This window comes from Pongo abelii, chromosome X (genome assembly GCF_028885655.2).
Source record: "Pongo abelii isolate AG06213 chromosome X, NHGRI_mPonAbe1-v2.0_pri, whole genome shotgun sequence".
Lineage (NCBI taxonomy): Eukaryota > Metazoa > Chordata > Mammalia > Primates > Hominidae > Pongo > Pongo abelii.
Window position 1 is genome coordinate 103,005,221 of NC_072008.2, and position 26,796 is coordinate 103,032,016.

At 37.7% G+C, this 26,796-nt stretch overlaps 1 protein-coding gene across 7 annotated transcripts in view; it reads left to right on the top strand.

Moving 5' to 3' along the window:
* Positions 1-26,796, top strand: part of DIAPH2 (diaphanous related formin 2) — a 905,937-nt gene that overhangs the window by 658,805 nt on the left and 220,336 nt on the right. For all 7 annotated transcript variants that reach the window (XM_054544831.2, XM_054544832.2, XM_054544829.2 and 4 more), the window contains one exon: positions 4,176-4,341. In XM_054544831.2, the coding sequence (XP_054400806.1) occupies positions 4,176-4,341 (166 nt within the window). The remainder of the gene's footprint in view (positions 1-4,175; positions 4,342-26,796) is intronic.

The following is a 26,796-nucleotide window of genomic DNA, read 5'->3' on the forward strand; positions in this document are numbered from 1 at the left end:
ATGTCTATGTTCTAACCCTAAATGGATAACTGCCTTTTATCTAGCTCCCACAACTCTAAAATTTGAATGGTAATATTGCTCTGCCTTTTTGAAAAGGTTGTTGTAAAGAATATGGGATATAATGGAAGGAAAGGTATATAATAAGTGATAAAGTCTTAGACACATGCAAATCGATGGTGGTAGAATTATTTGTACTATTAGATTATAAACTTCTTCAGGGTAGAGATTAAGGCTTTAATGATCATTCTATCGACCACAATGCTTAGCATGATACCACCCCAGTATCTTGTATTTAGTGGCTGCTTAAAAAACAAAATAAAAATTTCCCATATGAAGCCAGGTGTGGTGGCATACATCTTTAGTCCCAGCTACTTGAAAGGCTAAGGTGGGAGGATGGCTTGAGCCTGGGAATTCGAGGCTGCAGTGAGCTATGATTGTGCCACTGCACTCCAGCCTGAGTAACAGAGCAAGATCCTGTCTCTAAAAAATGATATAGATAATTTAAAATAAATAATAAGTTTTTTAAATTCCCACATTAAATACAGGGATGATATGGAGTGATGTTGTCCACTTCTTACCTGCAGTCCCATATAGGATTTGGTGACATGGTTGCAATTGTGAAAAATTTCAGTGCTGACTCGCCAGCCATCTATCCCTTTTACAAAGTAATCTCTTTGAAGATAAGTGAAGGATTTAGAGATTGGGCTGCTTTCCATTTGTTATTTTGAAGATAAACCATTCTCAGAATTTTTCAGATTTCCTCACTTGGGTACGAGACAATTTCTGAAATCAGCTTTTGTTCTATAAGAACAAATTTATGAAATTTGGTATCACTACATGGACACGTTTTAGCTGGTGAAAAATTGTGTTATGATAAATGGGGAACATACAAATTTTCCCTTTTTTGTTATCTTTGGCTTTTTCTCTGTGTTATACAGATGTTGAGCTTTCTGCAATATGCAAACAGTTTAGTAATTTGCATTGCAAATAGATTACAAGTAAGTGACCTTTGCAAAGTGCTTCTGCCTAGCAAGTCCCTGGAATGAATCTGTTTTATTTAGAGAAGAGAGGCTAGAAAACAGAAATGTCACTTTCATTCTTTGCTAAAAAATGAAGAGTCTTCTTTCTGCTATGCTTAAATATGATGATAAACATTTTCTTAAAAACCAATATATATATGATGACAGTCTCAAAGGTAAAAATCAGAATGTTTTTATATGAAGCATTACGTGTACCCTTCCATTGCTAAAAAGGAAAGTAGAGTCTGTCAGAAATGTGTTTGTTCTTTCGGGTCTATTGACACAAAAATAGGCTTGAGGATTGAAAGATTTAATGTCGCTTGTCAGCATGAAAGGGGCTGTTGTGTTGTTAATGTGAATGCTAATACTTACATAGCATAAAAAAAGAACATAGGAAGTGGGCATCTCACTTTTAAAATCATGGTGTATTCCATAAGTGTCAGCTGCAAAGTAACTTTCCAGAAATGGTCTGATTTCCCCATTGACTTCCATTATAGAACTAGAGCTGTGTTCCCATGGAAAATAAATTTGGCCCCAGGTTATAATAAAACACAGTGAAGAATTCAGAAAATCTTATAAAGTCAAGTTTTTCAAGGCACAATTATCAGTACTTGATAAAATAATAGCACCACAAAATATTAACACACTATAGCAGATCTTAAAATAGTATGCCCCAGACTGCACCATTATTTTTCTATACAATTCCAAGTCTATTACTTTTCCATCTAGAGAAATTTTACTTCTGTGATCATTATTAATTTTTAATGGATTTAACTATAATTTAAATTGTTGATTTTGTTTCCTTTTTTTCTTTATGGTTAGTCCACTTACCTTTTTCTAAAACATTCTTACCTATAACAATCAAAAGTTACTAGCCATAGAAGAAAGACCAGAAGGAAATGCTCCAAAATGTTCACAATACTTGTTTCTGAGTGGGAAATTTTAGTTGATTTAAGTTTTTAATTTCTAAGTTGTAAAAAAGGGCCATTTATATCTTGTATAATCAGAAAAAATGTATTATAATTTCTTTCTATAAGTATAAATTTATATATAGTGAGATATCTTTAGTAGGACACATTTATATATTTGGTTCATTTTATGATTTGGTAATGGTAGTTGTTAAGATCATTTATTCCTTCAAAATTTTTTTAAAACTGGTAAAATTAGTTTCTGGAGATAATAGTTTCTACTTAATTTGCTAGAACATACTACTCAAAGTGTGGGCCTGGACCAGCAACATCAGCATCACCTGGAAATTAGTTGGAAATGATAATTCTTAGGCCCCTGATCTGGGGCCCCAGCAAACAGCTATTTGTGTTTTAACAAGCCCTTCGGGCAATTAAGGTTCTAAAGCTACAGAAAATTCTCTCTAGAGCTACAGCAAATTTTCTTTACCTCTCTCTCCTTCTCCTCCCTCTCCCTCTGTGTCCCTCTCTCCCTCTCCCCTTCATCCTCTCTTCTCCCTCCCCCCTTCCCTCCTCCCTCTTCCTCCTTTCTTGCCAGGCCACTTCCTCTCCTTTATAGAGGAAAAGTAGTTTCTCTTCTCACCCATTGTTGGATTTGTGGCTGAGACCTCTAAAACAAAAGACAGATTAACAAGAGGAAAACTTATGGATTTATTTAATATAAGTTTTATGTGACACAGGAGCCCTCAGAAATGAAGACCCAAAGAAAGGGAAACTTGTGTATTTTTATGATTAGGTTTGATGAAGAGTGGACAGTGGGGAAATATAATTGGGCAAAGGGGGTATGATCTAATGGTAATGAGCTGGGGGAACTTAGCAAGGCATATTTGTTCAGATTCTTCTCTGTGTCCATATGTCTCCAGAGATAAGGACATTCTTTTCCTTCAGGTATAGGAGGAGCAGCTCTGAAATGAGGGTCTTATAACCTACTTCAGAGGCAGTTAAGAGAATTATTTTCTTGCCTGCTTCAGGAGAAAAGGATTAGAAGAAGATCAGAGAGAACTTCCTGCTTTTTCTGATTTCTCAAATGCCAAGGTGCCATATTTTGGGGAAGTGTGTCTTGAACCCCATCACCTTCTTCCTTCTCTGTTTCCTTTCCTCATGTGGGTTATGCATATATGTATACACACACATATATAACACTCATATACAGAATTCACCATAACCTCTTTTTTTTTTTTTTTTTGAGACAGAGTCTCACACTGTCACCCAGGCTGGAGTGCAGTGGCGCGATCTTGGCTCAGCAACCTCCACCTCCCGAGTTCAAGCGATTTTCCTGCATCAGCTTCCCAAGTAGCTGGGAGTACAGGCGCGTGTCACCATGCCCGGCTAATTTTTTTGTACTTTTAGTAGAGACGGGGTTTCACTGTGTTGGCCAGGCTGGTCTCAAACTCCTGACCTTGTGATCTGCTCGCCTTGGCCTCCCAAAGTGCTGGGATTACAGGCATGAGCCACTGCACCTGGCCTCACTATAACCTCTATCTCTATTTATATACAGATAAATATTAAAAAGAGAGAAAAAATATATATATATAGTTTTTTCTTTAAGTTTTTTGCCATTGTTTTCTACCTTACTCATAAAAATATGTGAGGCCATTTTCTGGTATTTATGCCTATATGCTTTCATTTAGCAAACATTTTCTAACAAATGTTCCGTGTGGTTACATATTGAATAGTTCTGCCTAATTTAAAGATCTTCAGGTCTCACTAACCAATATAATGACTCTATCAAGTTATTTTGGGCTAAAATGTGTCTTCCCCAAAATTCATTTGTTGAAGTCCTAACCACCCTGTACCTCAGAATGTGACTGTATTTGAACGTAGGGACTTTAAGGAAGTAATTAAGTTAAAATGAGCTGATTAGGGTGGGCCCTAATCCAATATATCTAGTGTAAGAAGAAGCGATTAGGATACAGACAGAGCAACGACTATGGAGAGACCTCAGAAGAAACTAAACCCACCAGATCCTGATCTCAGACTTCTAGCCTCCAGAATTGTGAGAAAATCAGTTTCTGTTGTTTAAGCCACCTAATCTGTGGTATTTTACCATGGCAGCTCTAACAAACTAATACACAAGTATTTGTGCATTACTAATGTATTTATAGAAGTGATGATTTAATTCAATCTTAACATCTAGTGATTGATTGCCTTTAAAAGGTACTGTTGAGTCATGTTCCTTAACAAAAAGCTACAGCTTTACAAAGACTGCCCGAGAACAGTATGAAAAACTCTCCACCATGCACAACAACATGATGAAGCTCTATGAGAATCTTGGAGAATACTTCATTTTTGACTCAAAGACAGTGAGCATAGAAGAGTTCTTTGGTGATCTCAACAACTTCCGAACTTTGTTTTTGGTAAGTAATACATCTTAAAGCATTGCAAGGCCTGTTGCTTATATTTCTGAATGTCTTCCTTCTATTGTCATTTTATGTTCCTATTGACTATATTGATTTCATGTGACAGTTTTTTAATAAGAATTGACAGATATTTTATACCTGTGACATGGATAAAAATTAAGTTATAAGTCATGGCTGGCTTAACATAATGTGGACCTAAATGAATCTTCTTCAATGTTAGGTATACATGGGAAATGTTTTACTGAAATTTTATAGGAAATGAATGAATTGGTACTTAAATAACCCCAATTTTTATATAGCATAATATTATAATTTCACATAGCTTAAACATTAATATCTAGAACTTTTCACATAATAAATTCAAATGCTGTGATTGATAAATAAGTTTCTTTCACAGCCTAAATGAGAAACTGATTTTGAATTGGACTGCGTAAATAACATTGAATACCTAAAGTTTCTTTCACAATGTGGGCTCTTGTTTTAAACTGGAACTCTTGAGGATCACAGTAAATATTAGCATTAATTGGGGGTGGCAATTAGGGTACAAGTTATGATGCTAAAAGGAATCAAAGGCTTTGCTATATAAATGTTATGGAAATACACGTCATCTGCATCTAACAAAGGAGTAGCAGGAAGAGCACAGACTCTGATTGCAATAGTAACAGAAAGATATGCACAATAGTTGATATCAAACAGGTAAAGGTGTGTATATATATATGTGTGTGTATATATATAGGTGTGTATATATATATATGTGTGTGTATATATATATATATTTTAATTTTTTTTGATATGGAATCTTGCTCTGTTGCCCAGGCTGGAGTGCAATGGTGCGATCTCGGCTCATTGCAACCTCCACCTCCCAGGTTCAAGTGATTCTCCTGCCTCAGCCTCCCGAGTAGCTGGGATTACAGGCACATGCCACCACGCCCAGCTAATTTTTGTATTTTTAGTAGTGATGGGGTTTCACCATGTTGGCCAGTCTGCTCTCGAACTCCTGACCTCAAGTGATCCACCTACCTCAGCCTACCAAAATGTTGGGATTACAGGTGTGAGGACCTCTAGCAATAATCCCCAGCAGGAAGATCAGTTAGCAAACAAATTCATTCCAGTGTGAGGTATGTTTCTATTCCAAAAGCAGTACTTTCTTTGTCAATGCTGTTGCCCTGTGAAATCATTTGATTTTGGTGTGACTTCATCTGTGAGATATGAATATGCTTGTGGAAATCAAATTGCTTTCATCTCCTAACCCAGGGCCTATAATCCAGAGCATATCCGAACAGTTAAACAAGCAGCTTTGGTCATAGAAGTTAATCCACAAACTTCCAGAACTATGATCATATGTCTTCTTTTTTGCTGAAAATATTAGTTGATTTTTGTCTTTGACCCTTCATAGAGACACATACGTTTTAGCTAACCCGTAACTAGTAGAATGTGTTCTACTGGCAATGAGAAGAGGGCTAAGAGAAAGTGGTCAAATCATTTTCAAAACTTAAAAGCTGATTATATGCTATGAACACATAAGCGCACAGGTTATATCTACTTGGATTATTTTCAAAAAGGACAAAACAATGAACATTAAAAAGGAATGAGGACCAGAAAATATACTTTAGTTGACACACTGAAATGATAAGTCCAATAATTTTTTTTGTAACAATGTCTATGGGTGAATGGATATATAAGAATATATATGTGGCTAGGCGTGGTGGCTCACACCTGTAATCCCAGCACTTTGGGAGGCCAAGGCGGGTGGATTACCTGAGGTCAGGAGTTTGAGACCAGCCTGGCCAACATGGTGAAACCCTGTCTCTACTAATAATACAAAAATTAGCCGGTCGTGGTGGCGGGCGCCTGTAATCCCAGCTACTTGGGAGGCTGAGGCAGGAGAATCACTTGAATCTGGGAGGCGAAGGTTGCAGTGAGCCACTGGAGAGAGTGAGACTCTGTCTCAAAATAAATAAATAAATAAAAGACTATATATGTAAAATATATAAGAATAAATATGATTAATATTATTGCTTTCCATTTAGATCCTAAAACACTGTCTGTCATATTATATGTTCCCTTACCTCCCCAATACACAGACACAGAGTAGTAGATGGTGTACTTCCCCCCCATGTTGCAGCATTCTTCTAATAATTCCAGTGTTACAGCCTGTGTGTACTCATATTAGCCATATGCCTAGAAGGCTAAGAACTCTACTTGTATCACTTCTCAATCATAACTTGTTTTTTAAAAATGTAAGAATATTATTGTTAAGGAGACCTGATTTTGTGTCCTGGTACTGCCACTAAAAAGCTGTGTGACTTTGAGTAAGTCATTTGTCCTTTCTAGCTATCTATTTCTGTCTGTCTTTTGTAAAATGAAAGAGTTAAAGGATTGATCTCTAAGAATTCTATTCCCTGTTAGTAGTCTGAGTCACGGTCGGAATTTCAGAGATGGCAGAGTCATATATATTACATACATATGTAGGATATGTTTTATGTCTTTCGGCTGACTTCACTGCACATGTAGCTTGAGTACAGAGTAAGAATTTTTCATGTATTATTACTGAATGTAAATAATTTGATATTCTTTTGTCCAGTTTCATGTCCATTTAAGTTAATTTCTTGAGAACCTGTTAAGATTGACTTTCAAAACAAGTAATCAGATCCTAAATGTGTCAACCAGTCTGAAACACTTACCTAATGCACTCCTGACCAGCCATTGCTATCTTTGCCTTATATGACAGTACTGCTACCACTTCTATCTACAAATCTTTATCAACTTGCTGCCATGAGAATTAGGTGTACAGTGTATTAACTGTTTTGAACGTGGGTGGGTCATATAACCTCTCTGGGCATTTGTTTCCTTGTCTATAAAAGATGGAAAATAATTTAAGCCATGTCTTCCTCACTACTATGTGAAAAGACCTTGAAACCTATGCTATACAGATGTAGAATATTATTAGCCATTCTCTGACTATCCTTTCCATTAATTACTGAAAACCAACTTGATTTTGGTAATGCTCTGGGTCACAGATAAAAGGAAGAGAATGGTTTCTCTCTATCCGTGAGTGGGGACAGACAAACAAATGCAATATAATTTGATAAGTGCTGCCATAGAAATATGTTAAGGTGCGATAATAACATAAAGGAGGAACTGCCTAACTCCGCCTGTGTTGGCCAGAGAGGCCTTCATAGAAAAAGTGACATTAGGGCCAGGCGCGGTGGCTCATGCCTGTAATCCCAGCACTCTGGGAAGCCAAGGCAGGTGGATCACAAGGTCAAGAGATCGAGACCACGGTGAAACCCCGTCTCTACTAAAAATACAAAAAATTAGCCGGGTGCTGTGGCGGGCGCCTGTAGTCCCAGCTACTAGGGTGGCTGAGGCAGAATAATGTGAACCTGGGAGGTGGAGCTTGCAGTGAGCCAAGATCACACCACTGTACTCCAGCCTGGGTGACAGAGAGAGACTCTGTCTCAAAAAAACAAAAAAAAAAAAAAAAAAAAAGAAAAAGTGACATTAGGGCAGGGTCTTGAAAAATCCATAGGCATTTGACAAGCAGACTTTGACAAGCAGGTTTGAGGTTTTTATACCTGCCCTTTAAGTCGAAGACACCTAAATCAGCATCACCAACTTCAGTCAATCATTTGTGCTCACCATGTTCCTGTTTCATAGTGAACTTGAAGAGGTTTCACTCTCCCAGGGGAGGGAAGAACCCTGAAAGATTGCCAAAAATTGTAATCACCAGAAGTTCCCATTTTCTTAGTGCTTTGTGTGTTTGGCCTCAGGGTTCTTAGCACTAAAAGCATATTGGACTATAGATGGAAGCAATAAAATACCAGTAGTGCTGAGAAGAAAATAAGAGTTCTGATTCATGTGCTACCAAAAATTACTTCCAAATGAGCTCAGAGTTTCATCTTGGGAGATCTATTTGGCATGTGTAGCATAAACAAAATGCACATACCAAAAAATCTTCCTCAGATAGAGATATCCTCTAAAAGATGGGGCAAATACAAATAAAAGAAGTTGACATTATGGATTAAGATCTTTTTCAAAGTAAACAATTCAAATGAATGAAAGCAGAATTGGATAATGTCTATGGAATACTTCTATTAGTTAATATTCCTATTCTATATTACTCAGCTAATGAGGATATTAAAGGTATTCCAGATGAATGTACAATATATTGGTATCAAGGTGTATATAATTAGAAACATTTCTAAATTCAGAATTGAGACCCTTTCTAGTTAGTTTCTCAGAGATTTCATGAGTTTAAAGAACAGCATACAGGCCGGGCTCAGTGGCTCAAGCCTGTAATCCCAGCACTTTGGGAGGCTGAGGTGGGCAGATCACAAGGTCAGGAGATCGAGACCATCCTGGCTAACACGGTGAAACCTCGTCTCTACTAAAAATACAAAAAAATTAGCCGGGCATGATGGCGGGTGCCTGTAGTCCCAGCTACTCGGGAGGCTGAGGCAGGAGAATGGTGTGAACCCAGGAGGCAGAGCTTGCAGTGAGCCAAGATCACGCCACTGCACTCCAGTCTGGGGGACAGAGCGAGAATCTATCTCCCCCCCCCCCAAAAAAAAGAACAGCATACAATATAGATAAAATTAATAGCCCCTAAATTTAAGTTGAATATTTTGTGGAAGAAAATCAAATTCCATGATACACAATGGAGACTCAGGAGGGTTTTGGGGTAGGAGGGGTGTGGATAATGAGTATGGGTATGGTGTATGTTAATGGTATGATGTATGTTACTTGGGTGATGGATACCCTAAAAGCTCTGACTTGACGACTGTGCAATCCATGCATGTAACAAGATTGCACTTGTACCTCATAAGTGTATACAAATAAATCAAATTCTATATTTATGCAATGTCTAAACATCTTTTTTGCATATTCTCCTTTATATGCTTCAGTCATTCTTTTAGTTCAAATAGTTGACTGCACTAATAGTCTTTATTTCTTTTGAGATATTTTGAATAGAATATTCAAAATCGGTGAACCGTATATGTTTCACCACCATGCAGTATCTTGCTTAGGCATAAAAATTAATTTCAGCTGTTGGGAAAGTGTTCGAGGCAAGTATTATACTTCAATAACTTTCACAGCTCCAAATAAATTATAGAAAATACTTCTTTTCTGTCTTAAATCTGTCAGATTCCTGCTGCTTCTGTGTGTTTTTGTTTTGTTTTTTTAAAGAACAATATGTTACGCAGGCACTCAATAAATATTTGTTGTGTGTGTGTCCTCATTCTGTACCTCATATACTAGATATAGGAATAGGGCTTTGCAGAATTATTAGATTCATTGACATAACTTGAAAATGTTACCATTGCTATTAATCATGCTAGCCAATTTCCCCTCAACAAAATCAGTATGTGCTACTGTTCATTTGATAAACTTTGGAACAGCTCCTAGATGAGCATTAAAATAACTAGATGTTAAGATGCTAAATGATATCAAGTAATCATAGCGTTTCATGCCATTGTTCAGGCTTGCTGCTTCTACTTCCCAGATTGATTGATTGAGACAGGGTTGCTCTATTTCCCAGGCTGGAGTGCAGTGGTGTGATCATAGCTCACTGTATCCTCAAACTCCTGGGCTCAAGTGATCTTCCCACCTCAGCCTCCTGAGTAACTAGGACTACAGGCATGCATCACCATGCCTGGCTAAATTTTTAATTTTTAATAGAGATGAGATCTTTCTATGTTGCCCAGGCTTGTCTTGTTTTCCTGGCCTCAAGCAATCCTCCTGCCTCAACCTCCCAAAATGCTGGAATTACATGCATGAGCCACTTTGCCTGACCCTAGATAACTTTTGAATCCATCCATTTCTCTCCAAGCCCACTGACACTATTTGAGTTCCTGGCTTCAACCATCTCTCATCTGGACTATAATAATGACCTCCTGACTGGTATCTGTGTCTTCTTCTCTTACCCATTTCCATTTCCTAATCCATTCACCCCATTTTAGTCAGAATAAAATTAAAAACAAAAGAAACCAAACAAGATAACCTTAGTTTCCTGACTTAAGATTCTTTCATAACTTCCCTGTGGCCTCAGGATAAATCTGAGCTTTTTTTTGAGACAGAGTCTTGCTCTGTCGCCCAGGCTGGAGTGCAGTGGCTTGATCTCGGCTCACTGCAACCTCCACCCCCTGGGTTCAAGTGATTCTCCTGTCTCAGCCTCCCGAGTAGCTGGGATTACAGGCACCCACCACCACGCCTGGCTAATTTTTGTATTTTTAGTAGGAGATGGGGTTTCACCATGTTGGCCAGGCTGGTCTCAAACTCCTGACCTCAGGTGATCCACCTGCCTCAGCCTCCCAAAGTGCTAGGATTATAGGCGTGGGCCACTGCACCCGACCAAATCTGAGCTTTTTAAACTAAAATGGTTTACAAAATCAAAAGAGCTATGGTTACTTTAAAGGCCAGACCATCTATGGTTGGCTCTGAATGGGCCGCAATCACTTAGATTGAACTCTTCTCCCAAATTGGGAAATGTTACGTCTGAAAAGTAGAAGCAGTAGAACAAGATAATAGCAAGTTCCTAAGAGGAACTGTGTGTCTTAGAACAAAGAGAAACTTTGGAAGCACCATATGAAAACTCAAAAAAGGCTGAAAGGCCAAAGTATGATTGTCATTATGCCTTTATTGCTCCCATAGCTGGTGTGACATGGAGAGTTATAACCACCGAGTTCACTCTTATGTTAATTCTCAGGGATGTTCTTCTTTCTATCTTAAGTAATTGTTCTTTAAAAACCTAAACTTGTCTGAGAGCTCCCTGTGTAGCCATGTTGGCTTATGGAGATAATTAATTTTGAAAATCTCTCATCTCTCTTAAGCTATCTTCCCTTTTACAAGGCCTCAATCATGTCTAAATCTAAACTATAATTTAAAAAGTCAGTGAGTATATCTGCATTTAGTTAGACTTGAAAGACTAAATTGGTAATATACAGAAAATTTTATTCATTGATTAATGGTAATTTACCTTTAAAGAAATGAGGGTGAATTTTTACATAAAAGGATTGTGTATATAATCCCTGATCCAAAATGACTTAAGTTGTTTTGACAACTTGACATTAAAAAAAAAAAAACTTCAGTATTATAAAAATGGTAGGCTTATGTGAGAAACCAAATATATTGTCTAACAAAGTAGTGTCTTAATCAGTAATGTAAATTCTGATATCTGGAATTTCATCATCCAGAAATTTCTATTAGATGCCTCATAAGTTGGTGCCTCTTTGCTTTACCAATAAAATGGTAATATTCTGAAAACAACTTTAAGAAGCTGCAAGACCCTGATGTGCTTCTTTAATGATATAGTTTTCTTTGTAAACTAGATGTCTCCAGGTCTCTTCATTTATGAATTCAGAGGGGGTGTCCTTAGTAACAGTAATCCAAATATCCCAGTTATCTCCTCTTTTCCCCCACTGGCAGGACTCAAGCTCTTTACAAAGTCTTTACCCCTAAAAGTACACCTGGAGTCATTTCATGGGTGCTGAAAACGTCGTCTATAGTCACCATTTGAAATTTGCTCACCAATCAGCAACTGAGTGCCTATATTCTAGAGTGATGAAAATATAGCAATGAACAAAACAGACAAAGCCCCTGCCTGTCCTGTCTTGCTGTAGCTTCAGCTCCATTCTGCTAAATGCTTTTTGCAGGCAAAACTGCTTGGGGTTGCCTTTAATGAAAATGCCTATGTGTGGGCCAAGGGTACAGTTTCCTACTGCTCCAATTTTGTCATCAATCTTGAAGTACCATTGTGGTATTATGTTCAGTGCAGAAGTAGCCATGTTTCACAGGACATTTCATAAAAACAGTTCATTTTGCATCTCTTCTGATCCCTTTCTCCTTGGAGACTAAAAACTGTTTCAACTCCTAGAGACCTGAAGGGAATCCTAAAATCTTAAGCCCCTCCATTGCCCTCCTTCCCCCCTTTTGTTGAAGTGCCTAGGCATGTATCTTCCTTTTCCTAGGAGCTGGGAATAAATAAAATGCCAGCATAAATCATTTCATGCAAATAGAGCCCTAAGGGCCCACCAGCTCTCTCTAGTTAATCATATACACCCAGATAATTCCCTTTGAGCTCAGCTGGGACCACCCTGGGTACATAGCCTTAGGTTTATTTTGATCTATTGCAACTCTTTGAAAATAGGCAATCCATGTAAAATATATGGTAACTATTAAGCAGAATACCTCATTCCCCAGCTGTGCCAGAGAGCAGACTTTACTGTATTTTACAGATATCATTGAATTCTTCTTTAGAAAGAGATGTCACCTATCAAATGTTGTATTCTCTTTGACTGTTTACTTTGGGCCAGAAGTGGGTGTCCTATTTTTCTTATATGATTGTTCCTTGTATAGAAAAGCTAAATATCATATCATAGGGAACTAAAGGAATATGTAATAAGGGAAGACATAGTTTAAGGAAAACTCAAACTCCCTAACATGATAAAAAAAAAAAAAAAATAGCTACTAGTATGGATGGTTTTTAAATATGTATACATTTTAGATTAATATTATAAAACTAAAAAAAGTTTTTTCTAAAAATATTTATAAAAGTTGTCAGAATTGTTTATGACAAGCTGAATTTTGCCCTTTAAAAATCCAACAATATAATAATTAACAATGAAAATATTAACAAAATCAGTTCAATGCCACCTTTTCCTATTAAAGTCTAATAAGAACTAGAATCAGGAAACAGAATATAATATCTTTAGTTCCAGCAACAACGCCTCATACAGAATTTTTCACAGAAGTGTTCCCCATAAATAAGTTATTATTGAATTATGTCCAAACACCAGGAAGTGGGAAAGTGTAAGATAAGCAATATGGTATACAAGCTGACCTTTTCCAGAAGTCTTGAGATTGGCCAGAGGTATTGATTGTGATCAGAGCATGCCTGTTTCAACCTGAGCATGAAGATCCCTGAGGTTAATACTACTGGTGGCACCCTCTCAGCTGGCTGAATTTTTCTTCATTCTGCTTCATCCTGTTTTCTTTGTCCATTTGCTAATTAATCTTCTATCAGAAAAGATGCCCTTGCCCCTGAATAAGGCAGTAGAAGGGAGGACTCCCCCGGAATTGTGCCCATTGAGCTCCTTTTGTCTGGTATGCCTGCCCCCTCTTCTCCCCCGTCCTTCCAGTTGCCTACCAACTTGTTCAAGTCATTTCCTCTAAGAAGCCCTCCCTAATTTCCATTTTGGTGTAGATTACCCTTCTCTGTGCTCTCATACCTCCATCATTTTACCCTGTAATATGTTCATCTTGTAAAATATATATGGTATTTACATATATTGTAAAATATATGTAAAATATATGGTACCCTTGGCCCACACATATTTTACCCTGTAATATGTTCATCTCCATACCCTCAGTGATTAATACTATAATTAGCCTACTGTGGGTCAAACACAGTGCTGATCTCGAAGGATATGTATGAATGGCTTAATGAATTAATAGAACAATGAGTGAATCAAGCAAAAAATCAAAATGTTTGCTCTCCAGAGCTCACATTCTAGTGGGAAAGGCAGTCAAAGAACAAATAGTAGTAATGAAATATAATACATATGTACAAAGAGCTAGTAAGCACAGAGCAGTGAGGCATTTCTTCTGTCTGATTTAAAGACGGCTTCAAAGACACAGAGATATGTGAACTGGGTCTGATCATTGTTTTGCTACTATATGGCCTTTCATGTTTTAAGGAGCACTTTCCTTTTTGTTCTCCCCCACCTCATTTGGTGTTTAATTTTAATGGTAAACATACATTGTCTCCTAGTTTTCCTTGCTGAGTTCAAAGTGGAAAAACAGCTATTTCATTGCCAGAGAAGCAGTTACCAGCTAATTATGATGATCTAAAGGTTATCTGCCATATGCTTGGATGAGCAGTAACGAAGCTTCAGTTACTTCTTATGACTGACAGTTGTCCTGAGCAATAGGACAATTGATGCAGATTATCTAGGGCAAAAGCAACTGCTTAAAGTCTGACTTGCCTGGTGTTAATTTAAGCCAGTGGTTCTCACCCAGGAGCGATTTTGCCTCCCAAGGACATTTGGTGAGATCTAGAGACATTTTTGTTTATCACAACTAAGTATGATCTGCAACTGGCATCAAGTGGCTGAAACCAGGAACACTGTTAACCATCCTACAATGGACAGGAGAGCCTCCCACAACAAATAAATATTCAGCCCAAAATGTCAGTAATGTTGAGATTGAGAAACCCTGTTTCAGGATTACCTGCAAAAGATTTTTTTAAAAAATTATAAAAAATCAATGGAAAACAATGTGCAATAGTCCAAATTAATAAGCAAAATCTGTACTAGATAAGTTAATATCTATCATATTGATGTAATATTTTAATAATTTCAAATGTCAATCACTGTATTGTTAGTTACTAATTTTTTCTATAGCTTTGAAACGTCCCAGTTTATATGGCTTGTAAAATTTTTTAACTACAAATCATGCATGTAAATTGTAGGAAAATTAGAAAATATAAATACCAAAAAGAAAAAAAACTGTCGACTGCAATTCCACTATCCAGAGTTAATTAATATTAATACCTCGGCACATATCCTTCCAGGCATTTTCCTATGCATATACATATGTATTTGGATTGTGAATTTGTTTTACTTAAAATAATAATAAAAAGACTTCTGAAAATTTAAGTTTTAAATTTATATTTTCTTGTAAAAAGGCTAGTGGATCATGCTTATATGGATATGTCCATCCACATTCAGTGTATAGTGCCTTTGGTTATGTCTTCAGTTGTGATTAAACATGTTAATTGGCTCATTTCATGATGCCCTTTTACAAACACCTGGTCTTTGGCACCATGCTAACAATCATGACTACTGTAAGCCATCTGTAAAGGGATCAGTAGAATCTTGATTTCTCTTTTTGTTTTCTACATAATACCCTCATCAAGTTTCCCTGTGTCAAGGGGCCTTAAATCAGTAATTGGTGACTGTCTAGTTAGGCCTATTCACACTAGTGTTTCTTAAGCACTTTGCTGTTGTTCTCTGCTGTGCACTTGAAGAACCATTACTTACCTAAACTAGGGTGTTCTTTTTTAATAATTGCAAATTGTTAATATAGTGATTTGTAGTCTAATCACAAAAATTCTTAACGAAAGCAATGTTACGATTTAAAATGAGAATAAGTGTCCTGTATATGTGTGTGTGTGTGCATGTGTGTATTTTTTTCTTTTGTTTCTGCCATCCTCTTCTTGAATCAAATTTCATTGTCATGGAATACAGTCTCCTAAACTCCTTTTTAAAGATCTGAAACATGGATAATCTTCTTCTTTTTTTTTTTTTTTTTTTATGATACAGAGTCTTGCTCTGTTGCCCAGGCTATAGTGAAGTGGCACGGTCTCAGCTCACTGCAACCTCTGCCTCCCAGGCTCGAGCGATTCTCCTGCCTCAGCCTCCCAAGTAGCTGGGACTACAGGCACCTGCCACCACGCCCGGCTAATTTTTGTATTTTTAGTAGAGACAGGGTTTCACCATGTTGGTCAGGCTGGTCTCGAACTCCAGACCTCGTAATCCACCCACCTCAGCCTCCCAAAGTGTTGGGAATACAGGCGTGAGCCACTGTGCCCGGCCATGTTATAATCTTAATAATGAGACAGCTACTATTTTTGCTCATATCCATTTTAATTTCTGTTTCTGCAAACATATGGTTTTGGAATATTCAGAATTTCCTGACATTGTTCATGGGGTATTGGGCAAACCAGACAGTACATAGTATTCCTGAAAAGCCAATCATCCATTCAAATCTTGACATTTTGAAATGGAAGATGCTCTGTTATTCTTCAGGGATCTTATATATTTTGCATTCAAACTACTGGATTACTCAGTATGACAGTGTAGTTGAAGTCATTTTATTTTATTTTTTCAAATTTTATTAATCAGGCACAAAAGAGCCAAACTTTATACTGGAGACACTATAGTTTAGAATAGTGTATTATTTGTTCGTGCTCAATTGTCTTTGGTCTAGGAATAAAAAACTAAAGTCTCGTATACACTGGGGACATATAAAACAGCAGTAATTAACAAAACAGGCCGGGCGCGGTGGCTCACGCCTGTAATTCCAGCACTTTGGGAGGCCAAGGCGGGTGAATCATGAGGTCAGGAGTTCGAGACCAGCCTGGCCAACATGGTGAAACCCCGTCTCTACTAAAAATACAAAAATTAGCCACGTGTGGTGGTGGACATCTGTAATCCCAGCTACTTCAGAGGCTGAAGCAGGAGAATCGCTTGAACCCAGGAGGCGGAGGTTGCAGTGAGCCGAGATCGTACCACTGCCCTCCAGTCTGGGTGACAGAGCAAGAGTCCATCTCAAGAAAATTAAAAAGAAAAAGAAAAAAAAAAGACTGGCATTGCATGGATTGGGACAGGCAACTAGAAGTATCAATATAGCAGAAAAGTAAATTGTTGCTCAGTATTATTTGAATTGTCAAACGTTCCAAATTGGCAAAATAAAAATAAATGAGATGTTATCTGTGAAATATACACTTGTGTTCAATTAAATAGTTTTTTAAAATCTTAGAAAACAGAAATGTAAATAGAAAACATTACCCATTTATTTTGAAGTTATCCTTCACTGTTTGTGTTCTGTCTTTTGCTAGAATATACTTACACAAGGACATTCTGCTTTTCTAATTTGCTTGAAAAGCTATTAGTTTACTTGCTTTCTTTTTCTCATTCATTCATTCAAGGATTATTTATTGAGTGCCTATTAAACAATGGACACTGTTCTAGCCACTGGCATTGTTTGATTTATTTCAGTAAACTAAAACAGATTTTAAAGCTCTGGCATCATGGAGCCAAATGTGGAAAATGAATAAACTATAAACATAATTATTAGGAAAATTATATTACAAGTTAGATGGTTAAGTGCTATGGAAAGAAGAAATCATACCAGTGGAATGGCCACATGATGGTGGCTAAAAGGTTTCAACAATAGTTATAAAGTTGCATTGTGCAATCAATTTCTTAAGCTAAGATTTAGATTTTAACAATGTAAATATTTCCTAAAATTCAGGGATCACTGAGTTGTCCTATTTAGAAGACTTCACTAGGTACAGTTAGATGATTTTTATACAAACCCTAACTATTTCATCAGCCGTGTATCCTTATGTGATGTAGAAGAAATAAAAATTAATTCTGTCCCACTTTAGAGAAAAAGTCTTGCCAAGGGCTTTATTGTTTCAGTTAAATAATTGTAACATTATCTTCTGGAATATGGAGGATATACAAATAGAGAACTTTACCTAGAAGCCTGGCATATTGTCTACTTTTAGACACAGATCAAGTTCAAAAATTAAAGAGGAAACACCTGAGAAGAAATCTGTCCTTTTCCTAATGCCATTTCAAAATCAATGGCTCTTGCCTCTGTTAATGAAGCAAGTTAAAACCTTTCCTTGTTCAAGAGAAAACAAAGCAAAACAGTATTTTTGCTATTAAAAATACTAACTAGGCCAGGCGCCATGGCTCACGCCTATAATCCCAGCACTTTGGGAGGCTGAGGTGGGCGGGTCACTTTAGGCCAGGAGTTCGAGACCAGCCTGGTCAACATGGCAAAACCCCATCTCTACTAAAAAAAAAAAAAAAAAAAAATTAGCGGGGCATTATGGCTTGTACCTGTAATTCCAGCTATTTGAGAGGCTGAGGCAGGAGAATCACTTGAACCTGGGAGGTGAAGGTTGCAGTGAGCCGATATCACGCCACTGCACACTGCACTCCAGCCTGGGCGACAGAGCGTGACTCTGCCTCAAAAAAAAAAAAAAAAAAACCTAAAAAATACAGATTCAGTCTCAGTCACTACTTCTTCCTCAAGGGAACTCAGATATCTTATTTAAGAAGATAGACATTAACATCCCAAAATCGGTTTCTAGACAGGAAGCTCTGACAAAAGGTGAGGTGTATAGCAAAGCATGTAGTGAAGTAAAAGCATATTTTTAGTGCCAAAAATATGAAAAATTATAAGGAACTTACAAAGACATTTAGTTCATCTTGGATTCCTTTCCCCTGGTCCTTGTTCTCTGCCAACTGTCAGCTACTTGATCTGATAAACTAATGCAGTAGTAATGTGTCACTCATTCTGTATTACATACATGCCCTTTAAATTCAGGACAATGCCTTAATCCAGCAGAGCAATTCTGCTGTCAAGAACTTCTTGCAACATGGCTAGCTGATAGAGGAAATATTGGAGGGAAAGACAGCCTTTCTTGTACCTCTGAAAGAACATCATATATGTAGCTGCACAATCTTCCTGGGTCTAGAATTGCTCCCCCCACCTCACACCCTCCTCCCAAGGACATTTCACAATTTAACCTGTCTGTTCTGGTGTCATAATATAGCTTTGTCAAATTGGCATCTTCCTGGGAGTGACCTACCCTTCGACATAGATCAGAGAATTCAGGTAACCGAAAACCCCGATCCAGCCCACACTGTCTTTTGAGAGGCTGGAAACTCAGGAGTTTCATTGGCAGAGATGTAGTACCAACTCAGCTTTGATTTCCCCTTTCTTTCTGGGTGACATTTACTTTTTTATATATTGTCCCTTAGGCAGAAATACTACACTCACCTTGTAGGCTTAGCAGGATGTCTACAGGGGGTTACCCCAAGCTTACTGTGTGAAACCCAAGCCATGCTCAGCTCACTTACTCATCCAGGGAGACAAAAGACAATTAGTGCCTTATAGTATAGTAGGTACAAAAGAAATGTTTTATACTCCAGATTTCCTCCCTACTCTACCTTATGGTATGGTACATATACAGCCTGATCACTAGAATAATCCTTTGTCATAATGAAGGTGGGATTTCTTGGTTTGATTTTCAGTAAAAATATCTCCTGGTTTTTGTTTTTTTGGATCCCCTTCCTTCAGTCTTAAATAAAGCATTTCCAAAGGTCTTACCTTTGGTCCTGCATATTTTTTTTCCTGGGTAGTTGATATCTATTCCAATGGCTTCTACACTTTCCTGAGTTGTGGTTTTATTCTTCAGCTCTAGACCCAAGTTTATTTTCTGTTGGATGCCTCTAACTAGATTTGCCACAACTACCTCAAACTCAGCATATTCAAAATGGAACTCATTACATCCTTTTCAGCTTTCTCCCATATTCTCTTTGGTTGATGGTACAACTTGATATCTTCTTTTCCCTCGCTATTTACATCTGTTCAGTCTCCATTTCTTACCCAGCTTATGCAGTTAAAACTCAAGAGACTCTATCTGTTTTTTATGATTTCCCCATCAGAATCTTACCAAAGCACTGTTGTTTGCATGCTCTATATTAAGTATCAGCAAAGAAAAAAAAAATCTTACTTTTATCCTCACTTTAACGGCCCAAGTTTCAGTGTTTGTCCTCTCTCCTTCCCATGGACTACTGCAGTAATCTTTTAGTTCTCCTGAGCTTAGTCTTAGCACTCTCTAAACTGTATGCTGCTGCCAGATACTTTTTTCTAAAACCTAGGTCTCACTGGGACATTCACCTTCTCAGAAACCTTCAGTGGCCTTCCATGGGTGACAGTAAAGCCTAGACTAGCATTTGGAAACCCTTGGTAATCTAACTCTCCCCAGCCACTACCCTTTTTCTCTGATTGGAATACAATCACACTCACAGTCTCCCTTCTACCTGGTGAAATTGTTTTCAACCTTCAAAACTCCATTTAGTGGCTACTTTCTCTGTTATGTCTTTCCTAATACCCCCTGCTGAACTCCAGGGAAAATTACCCCCTATTTGGTATGCTTATCATATTTTTCTTTTTCTTTCTTTCTTTCTTTTTTTTTCGTTTTTTGTTTGTTTGTTTTGTTTTGTTCTGTGATGGAGTCTCACTCTGCTGCCCAGGCTGGGGTACAGTGGTACGATCTCGGCTCACTGCAATCTCCACCTCCTGGGTTCAGTTCTCCTGCCCCAGCCTCCCAAGTAGCTAGGACTACAGGTGCACACCACCATGCCCAGCTAATTTTTGTATTTTTAGTAGAGATGGGGTTACCATGTTGGCCAGGCTGGTCTCAAACTCCTGGCCTGAAGTGTACTACCCGCCTTGGCCTCCCAAAGTGCTGGTGTGAGCCACCGCACCCGGTGTTCATATCATATTGTTAATGTGGCTTTTGTAATGTTCAACTAATTGGTGATGTACAGACCTGCCTTCTTTGTGCTGTGAATTCCTTTACAGTAAATGTGTCTCACTTATCTTTGAATTTTTATTACACAACAGAGTGTGTGGCACATAAAAGTAACCAGCAAATATTTATTGATTGGTAACCATGTTTGTAATTGGTAATCATGTTCCTACTGTTCTAGAAATCTAATAATAAATGGTCTTTTAGATTAATATTTCAAAGCCCTCTAGCTGTTTCTCTCTCTGCCTCTCTCTTTCTCTCTGCCACCTTTTCAAGATCTTTCATTATTTTAATGACTCCTTTTACTCTTCGTCAACATTGATTTAGCAAATATTTGACTCAAGTACTTAAACTTGTCTACTTTCACTCCATCACTCTAAGTTGTGAAATCCCAAAGTGAGCTATATTTTCCTGGTATAATTCTTGAGCAGAGCTAATAATAGGCACAGGAAGTACCTCATGTTTTCTCCATTTTATTTCTACATTCTAGCATCAAACCTCTCATTTGTCAGCCTTTGTGATTTACTGTTCACTTACGATTGACCGTGACCATTTACATCTTCATTATTTATCCATAGCCAGCAGACACCTGCTTATGTCACTAGATTTTTTTTTCTCTTTATGATAAAAATCATTAGAGAAGGACTATTCTTCAAACATACCTTCAAACATCTTTCTACTTTCTCTAAGTCTTACTATCTTCAAAGATCCTTTGAAGAAAGAATTAAAAATTCCAACTTCTCTTTTCTGGGGAGTTGCTATACTTTTAGAAAGTGTAATAATTCTAAGTTTCACGGGATAAAATTTTGTCATTTTAAATTTCTTAAGTATATTATAGTGTCATATGTTATTTTTATGAATGCTTAAGTATAAGCACAATATGCAAAAAGTAACACAGATTCCATTGTACTAGAGTATCCATGAGTCAAAAGGGCATACAGAAGTTTACATTGAAAGAAGTCAAGTCTAACACATGACATTTATTATTGCAAAGTGTTGTATAGGAAATAAAATTCAATGTGTCTGTAAATGCCCTACATCCTCTTATAAGTTATTTGTCCAACATGTTAAGCCTAATGGAGAAAAATCCCTTTATACCAATAAATAAGGCAACTTAAGCAGAAGATTCATGATGAAGCCAGAAAACTCTATAAATGATGGGATAGTACCCAGGGAGGAGGGAGGTAAAGGAAAGGGCAGTAGATCATTAGCATGGTAAGGAAAGGATATTTCCATCAGTAAGTAAGCAGTGATATTTGGCCAAATCTAGGTCATGATCAAGGATATAATCACAAGTGAGATGTTTTACATTGTGCAATGTAGTTGGCATACTCATCTACAGATGGAATGGCTTGCTTCCCAGAATGCAATCACTACTATATAACAGTGTCCTTATTATTTCTAGTTTGGAAAAGAGAATTGTAAAGCAGAATATCTCTGGTTCCGACCTCTATCCCATTCAAACCCAATTTTGACATGATTCACGCTATTTTGTTTTCAGATATTTTTACAGACCAACTCTCTGCTGTATCATACCCAAGATTCAGGGTGTCAAAGAAACATATGAAATTGTATAATTGTATTTGTTTGTTTGTTTTATAAACTAATGACTCAGGAACATATACCTATAGAGCCAGAATAGCCTAGGATAGAAACTGAGGAATTCTCTATCGGTAAAATATCTTTTTTCTTTTCTTTTTTTTTTTTTTTTTTTGAAATGGAGTTTCGCTCTTGTTGCCCAGGCTGGAGTGCAATGGCACAATCTCAGTTCACTGCAACCTCTGCCTCCCAGGTTCAAGTGATTCTCCTGCCTCAGCCTCCCAAGTAGCTGGGATTACAGGTGCCCACCACCACACCCAGCTAATTTTTTTTGTATTTTTAGTAGAGACGGGGTTTTGCCATGTTGGCCAGGCTGGTCTCGAACTCCTGACCTCAGGTGATCCTCCTACCTCACTTTGGCCTCCCAAAGGCCTCCTGCCTCGCTTCCGCCTCCCAGGTTCAAGCGATACTCCTGCCTCAGCCTCCCGAGCAGCTGGGATTACAGGCATGCACAACCACGCCTGGCTGATTTTTGTATTTTTGTATTTTTATTAGAGATAAGGTTTCTCCATGTTGGTCAGGCTGGTCTCGAACTCCCGACCTCAGGTGATCTGCCCGCCTTTGCCTCCCACAGTGCTGGGATTACAGGCGTGAGCCACTGTGCCCGGCCCTCTATCGGTAAGTTATCTTAATAACTCAGGCTCCTGGCAAGTTTTCCCTAACCCTTCAGCAGCTAACTAATCTTTCAAATAGTTTTCTAGAGAAAATAGTTTCATAACTTGACTTGGTTCCATTGCTTTGCCATCCTTAATGTAAACTTCTTTTTAATTATCAGAGTTTCTCTTTTTAAAATTTAAATGCAGGTCCTATTATTTTGACGTGGGAAACTCTGGGAGATACCTAATAAGACTTGTCCTTTAAATACATATCTACTTCATGTCCATGGATATAGTTATATCCCTTAATTCAATCTTCCCTGAGCTTAATTATCCATCTTTTGTTCATGATTTGGCATTTCCCAAACGTTCAGCACTTCTTTTATTCTTCATCGGACATCAGGTTTTTACATATTCTTTAAACAGAGGAGGATCCAGATTTGTGAGTCTGGATTTTATATAATTTGGGAGCAGCCATTTAAGAAAAGGAATATTTTTTTGAAAGAAATCTTTTTTATTTTTAAATTTTAGCAAAACACATGGACAGGTGAGCACATTGCCAGTGCCCCTCCCATGCAAGTGAGAAGTCCTAATGCTTTTGCTCATTAGCTTTATGGTGAATCTGTCTCTGCCCTTTGAGTCGTTCATCCCATAAATTAACCACAGCTCTTTAAAAAAGGCCAAACTGTCAAAAAGTATAAACCCAAGTAAGATATTGCTATCACATATGCATGCTGGTCTGGTATTTACACTAAATTAATCAGCACTGTCTTCATTAAGTAAGAAATAGTTATTGCATGCCTCTTTTGTATTAGGTGCTATATTAGGCTTATAGTTAAGGGTGCTTATCTTAATAGAATATCACACCTGAAGCAAACTAAACCAACAGAGTCTACCCTTTCTTTTTATTTATTTATTTATTTATTTATTTTTGAGACGAAGTTTCGCTCTTGTTGCCCAGACTGGATTGCAATGGTACGATCTTGGCTCACCGCGTAACCTCCGCCTCCCGGGTTCAAGCAATACTCCTGCCTCAGCCTCCCGAGCAGCTGGGATTACAGGCATGCACAACCATGCCTGGCTGATTTTTGTATTTTTATTAGAGATAAGGTTTCTCCATGTTGGTCAGGCTGGTCTCGAACTCCCGACCTCAAGTGATCTGCCCGCCTCAGCCTCCCACAGTGCTGGGATTACAAGCGTGAGCCACCGCGACCAGCCAGAATCTACCTTTCAGAGGCTGTTAAACTAAGCCAACACCAAAGCAAATGTGCATAAAGGATATCTATGAATATCTGAATGCATGTTAAATATGTAATGGATGTATTAACATATATAAAATAGGGTGAGTGCATCTTGTAGTGATGGTTAGTGAAGCAGCCCTTGAAGTCTCCAATTTAATCTGGGGGAGGAGAGATTTAAAGGTATGCTTGCTCTATAACTTCATTGCCCTTACCAGCAATATTACCTAGTGGCGTGAGGTTAATTTAAGGACCACCGTGACCACTAAGTGCTATGTTTTCATACTTTTCCACACCTCATCAGTGCTCCTTTTTTAATTTGTGTTGCTCGGTTTCCATTCATTTTTGATGTTATATATATATATTTCTCTACATATAAAGATTACCCTGAGTTTTCAGACAACATCAATAAAGGGAAAGGTGCTACCCCATAATTACTGAAAGGACATCTTGCTGTCAATATCTTGGAAGATAGGACAACAAATCATCAAACAATCACTTTCTACTTAGAAAAGCACAAGGTTCTGACTGGCAATCAAGATGGCTTTGTGAAAAACAAATTGAGCAAAACCATCTTAATCTACTTCTTTGAAAGAATCTGTTCCCCATACTGCAAAAGAAATCTCTCTGTTCACTGGGATTTTTATTCTCTCCCATGTGACAGTCATTCTCAATGATTGAAAATAATAGGAACTAGACTTTAGAGTACGATTTTAACTGATAGTAAGACAGTGCTCTAGGTGGGTCTGGGAGATAGAGCAAAAGTAGACTAACCCTCTAGTGCTTCTTTTGATGACCCCTAAGAGCCATGAGTGAAAGAGGCTTGTTTGTGATGCTTATTATTGATTCCCCAGGGACTAGAACGGTATGTGACAGTGCATGCTGGATAATGAATGAATGAATGTTTCCTGCCTCTCAGTGAAGGCATAAGTCCCTGGATATTAATCAGCCTACTTTTTTCTTACCTTTATTGCTTCCCTGCCCTCTTCTTACTTTCCCTGTCCCTCTCATCACCCAAAGGACAGATAAATTTTCAATGGCAGTATGTCCAGAGAGATTTCTAACACTTCATTAAAAAAGGAATTTTATTGGCTGTGTATGTTCCCTCAGAAATAGGATCAAGCTCAGTTAGGAATTAGTAAGATATAAATAAAGGGCACTAAGCCGGTAGCATGTAGACAAGAACATACATAAATTCACTGGAAAAAGATTCTTGATTTTTAGTGGAACAGTACAGTACTAACCATGAATTAGGAGTATATGAGGTGTAACTGTTTTTTAAAGAAGACAAATCAGAAATGTGTAAAGTCAAAGAAATTTTAAGCCTCTTGTTATCTTAATTGAAGGATAATGATATTATCCTAAATATTTTGGGAACCCTTATTTTGGATTTCCCTAAGAGTTATGCAGCATGTGCTTTAGGTCTTTCCAGGACTACTAAATATTTGTAATCTGAGGGTGCGCTTGATTTTTGGAAATAGCCAGAAGTTACATCGAGCCAAGTTTTATCAGTAAGATACATGATCAAACTGAGTAACAAAATATCTGGTCAAAAATATTGTGAATATAAAATAATGAGATTAATCTCATTTGATTCAGAGGTTAATTCGGAACGAGGAGTTTCAATTACAGTGTAATAGCCCTCACCAACACAAGTTTAGGACTTCCAAAGGTGGCTATTTGTAGGACAGGATTCAGCAGATATATCAGAACCAATCTTCTAACTTTACAGTTGCACTTGAAAATGTTACAAAACAAATGCTATAATGTTTTAGAAGATTTAGAGCATGAAAAACTGGTAGATATTGGATAGCACATCTCTTAGAGTATTGTTTCCAGCTTTGTCCTCTTCTTTTTTGGGGAGGCAGGTGAGGATGGAGAAGCCTATAATTTACAAATAATATCTAACAAGTAGAGAACACCCAGAAGAAAACCTAAACATTATTAAATTTAGGCAAATTAGTCTCTATGAGAAAGTTATTGTTCAGAAAATGGTATTGATTGGCTTAATTTAAAGTCCCAACAGTTTTTCCCAAGGGTCTCTTGGATCCCATCCTTCCCCCCGTACTCTACAAGCTAAGAAATTCACCTGCGTTGCATTTAGGGCTTAGTTTCAACTTTGTGGAACTCAGGCAATATGGCAGTTCCTGGGGACAAGCTACACCTCTATGAAAAAGTTTTAAGGAAGATATTGACCAAGTTTCTATTTCACAGAGGCCAACAGACAAGACGTGGGCTTAAAAAACTGACAGCTTTTAGCGAGGCATAAGGAAATATTTCCTTTTTGAGGAGGTTAAGTATCAGAAGAGGTTCCTGAGGGAGGTCATGGAACCCTATCCACAGGCAGAAAATTAGAGCAAGCATTTCTCTAGAGCCCTTCCTGTTCTGTGAGTCTATAATTCTACTTGTCAAGGTAATTTGATATTCTTATCCAAGTCTCTAAGGTGCTTTTGCCACCACCTAAATTGGTCTCATCAAAAACCTTATTGATTGTGCTGCCTCTCCCATCTTCTAAGATGGTGACAGTATTAAGGCAGTAAACTCAGATCTCAGACCTGTCACATACCACTTGTTTTGTCATTTCCCTCCACCTATACCTCCCCAAGATGTTTTTTCATTAAAATATTTTTACCAGTCACTTTAGAATTTCATTCTGTTCCTTTGGTTAAAAAAAAATTATAGATTAATTTCCTATAGTCACGTAAAGCACTTCGCAGATTTTAATCAACAGAGGTCTACATTGGCATATTGAGCTCAGTTGTTTATCCCTTCCAGATGGAGAGAAATATTCTCAAATACCTACTAAGAAAAATATGTCTGCAGAAACCTGCAGCATTAGAAAACCTTTTCTTTGCTGCAGATTGCAGATTAACTTCTAGCTAATCAGAGTTCAGCATTC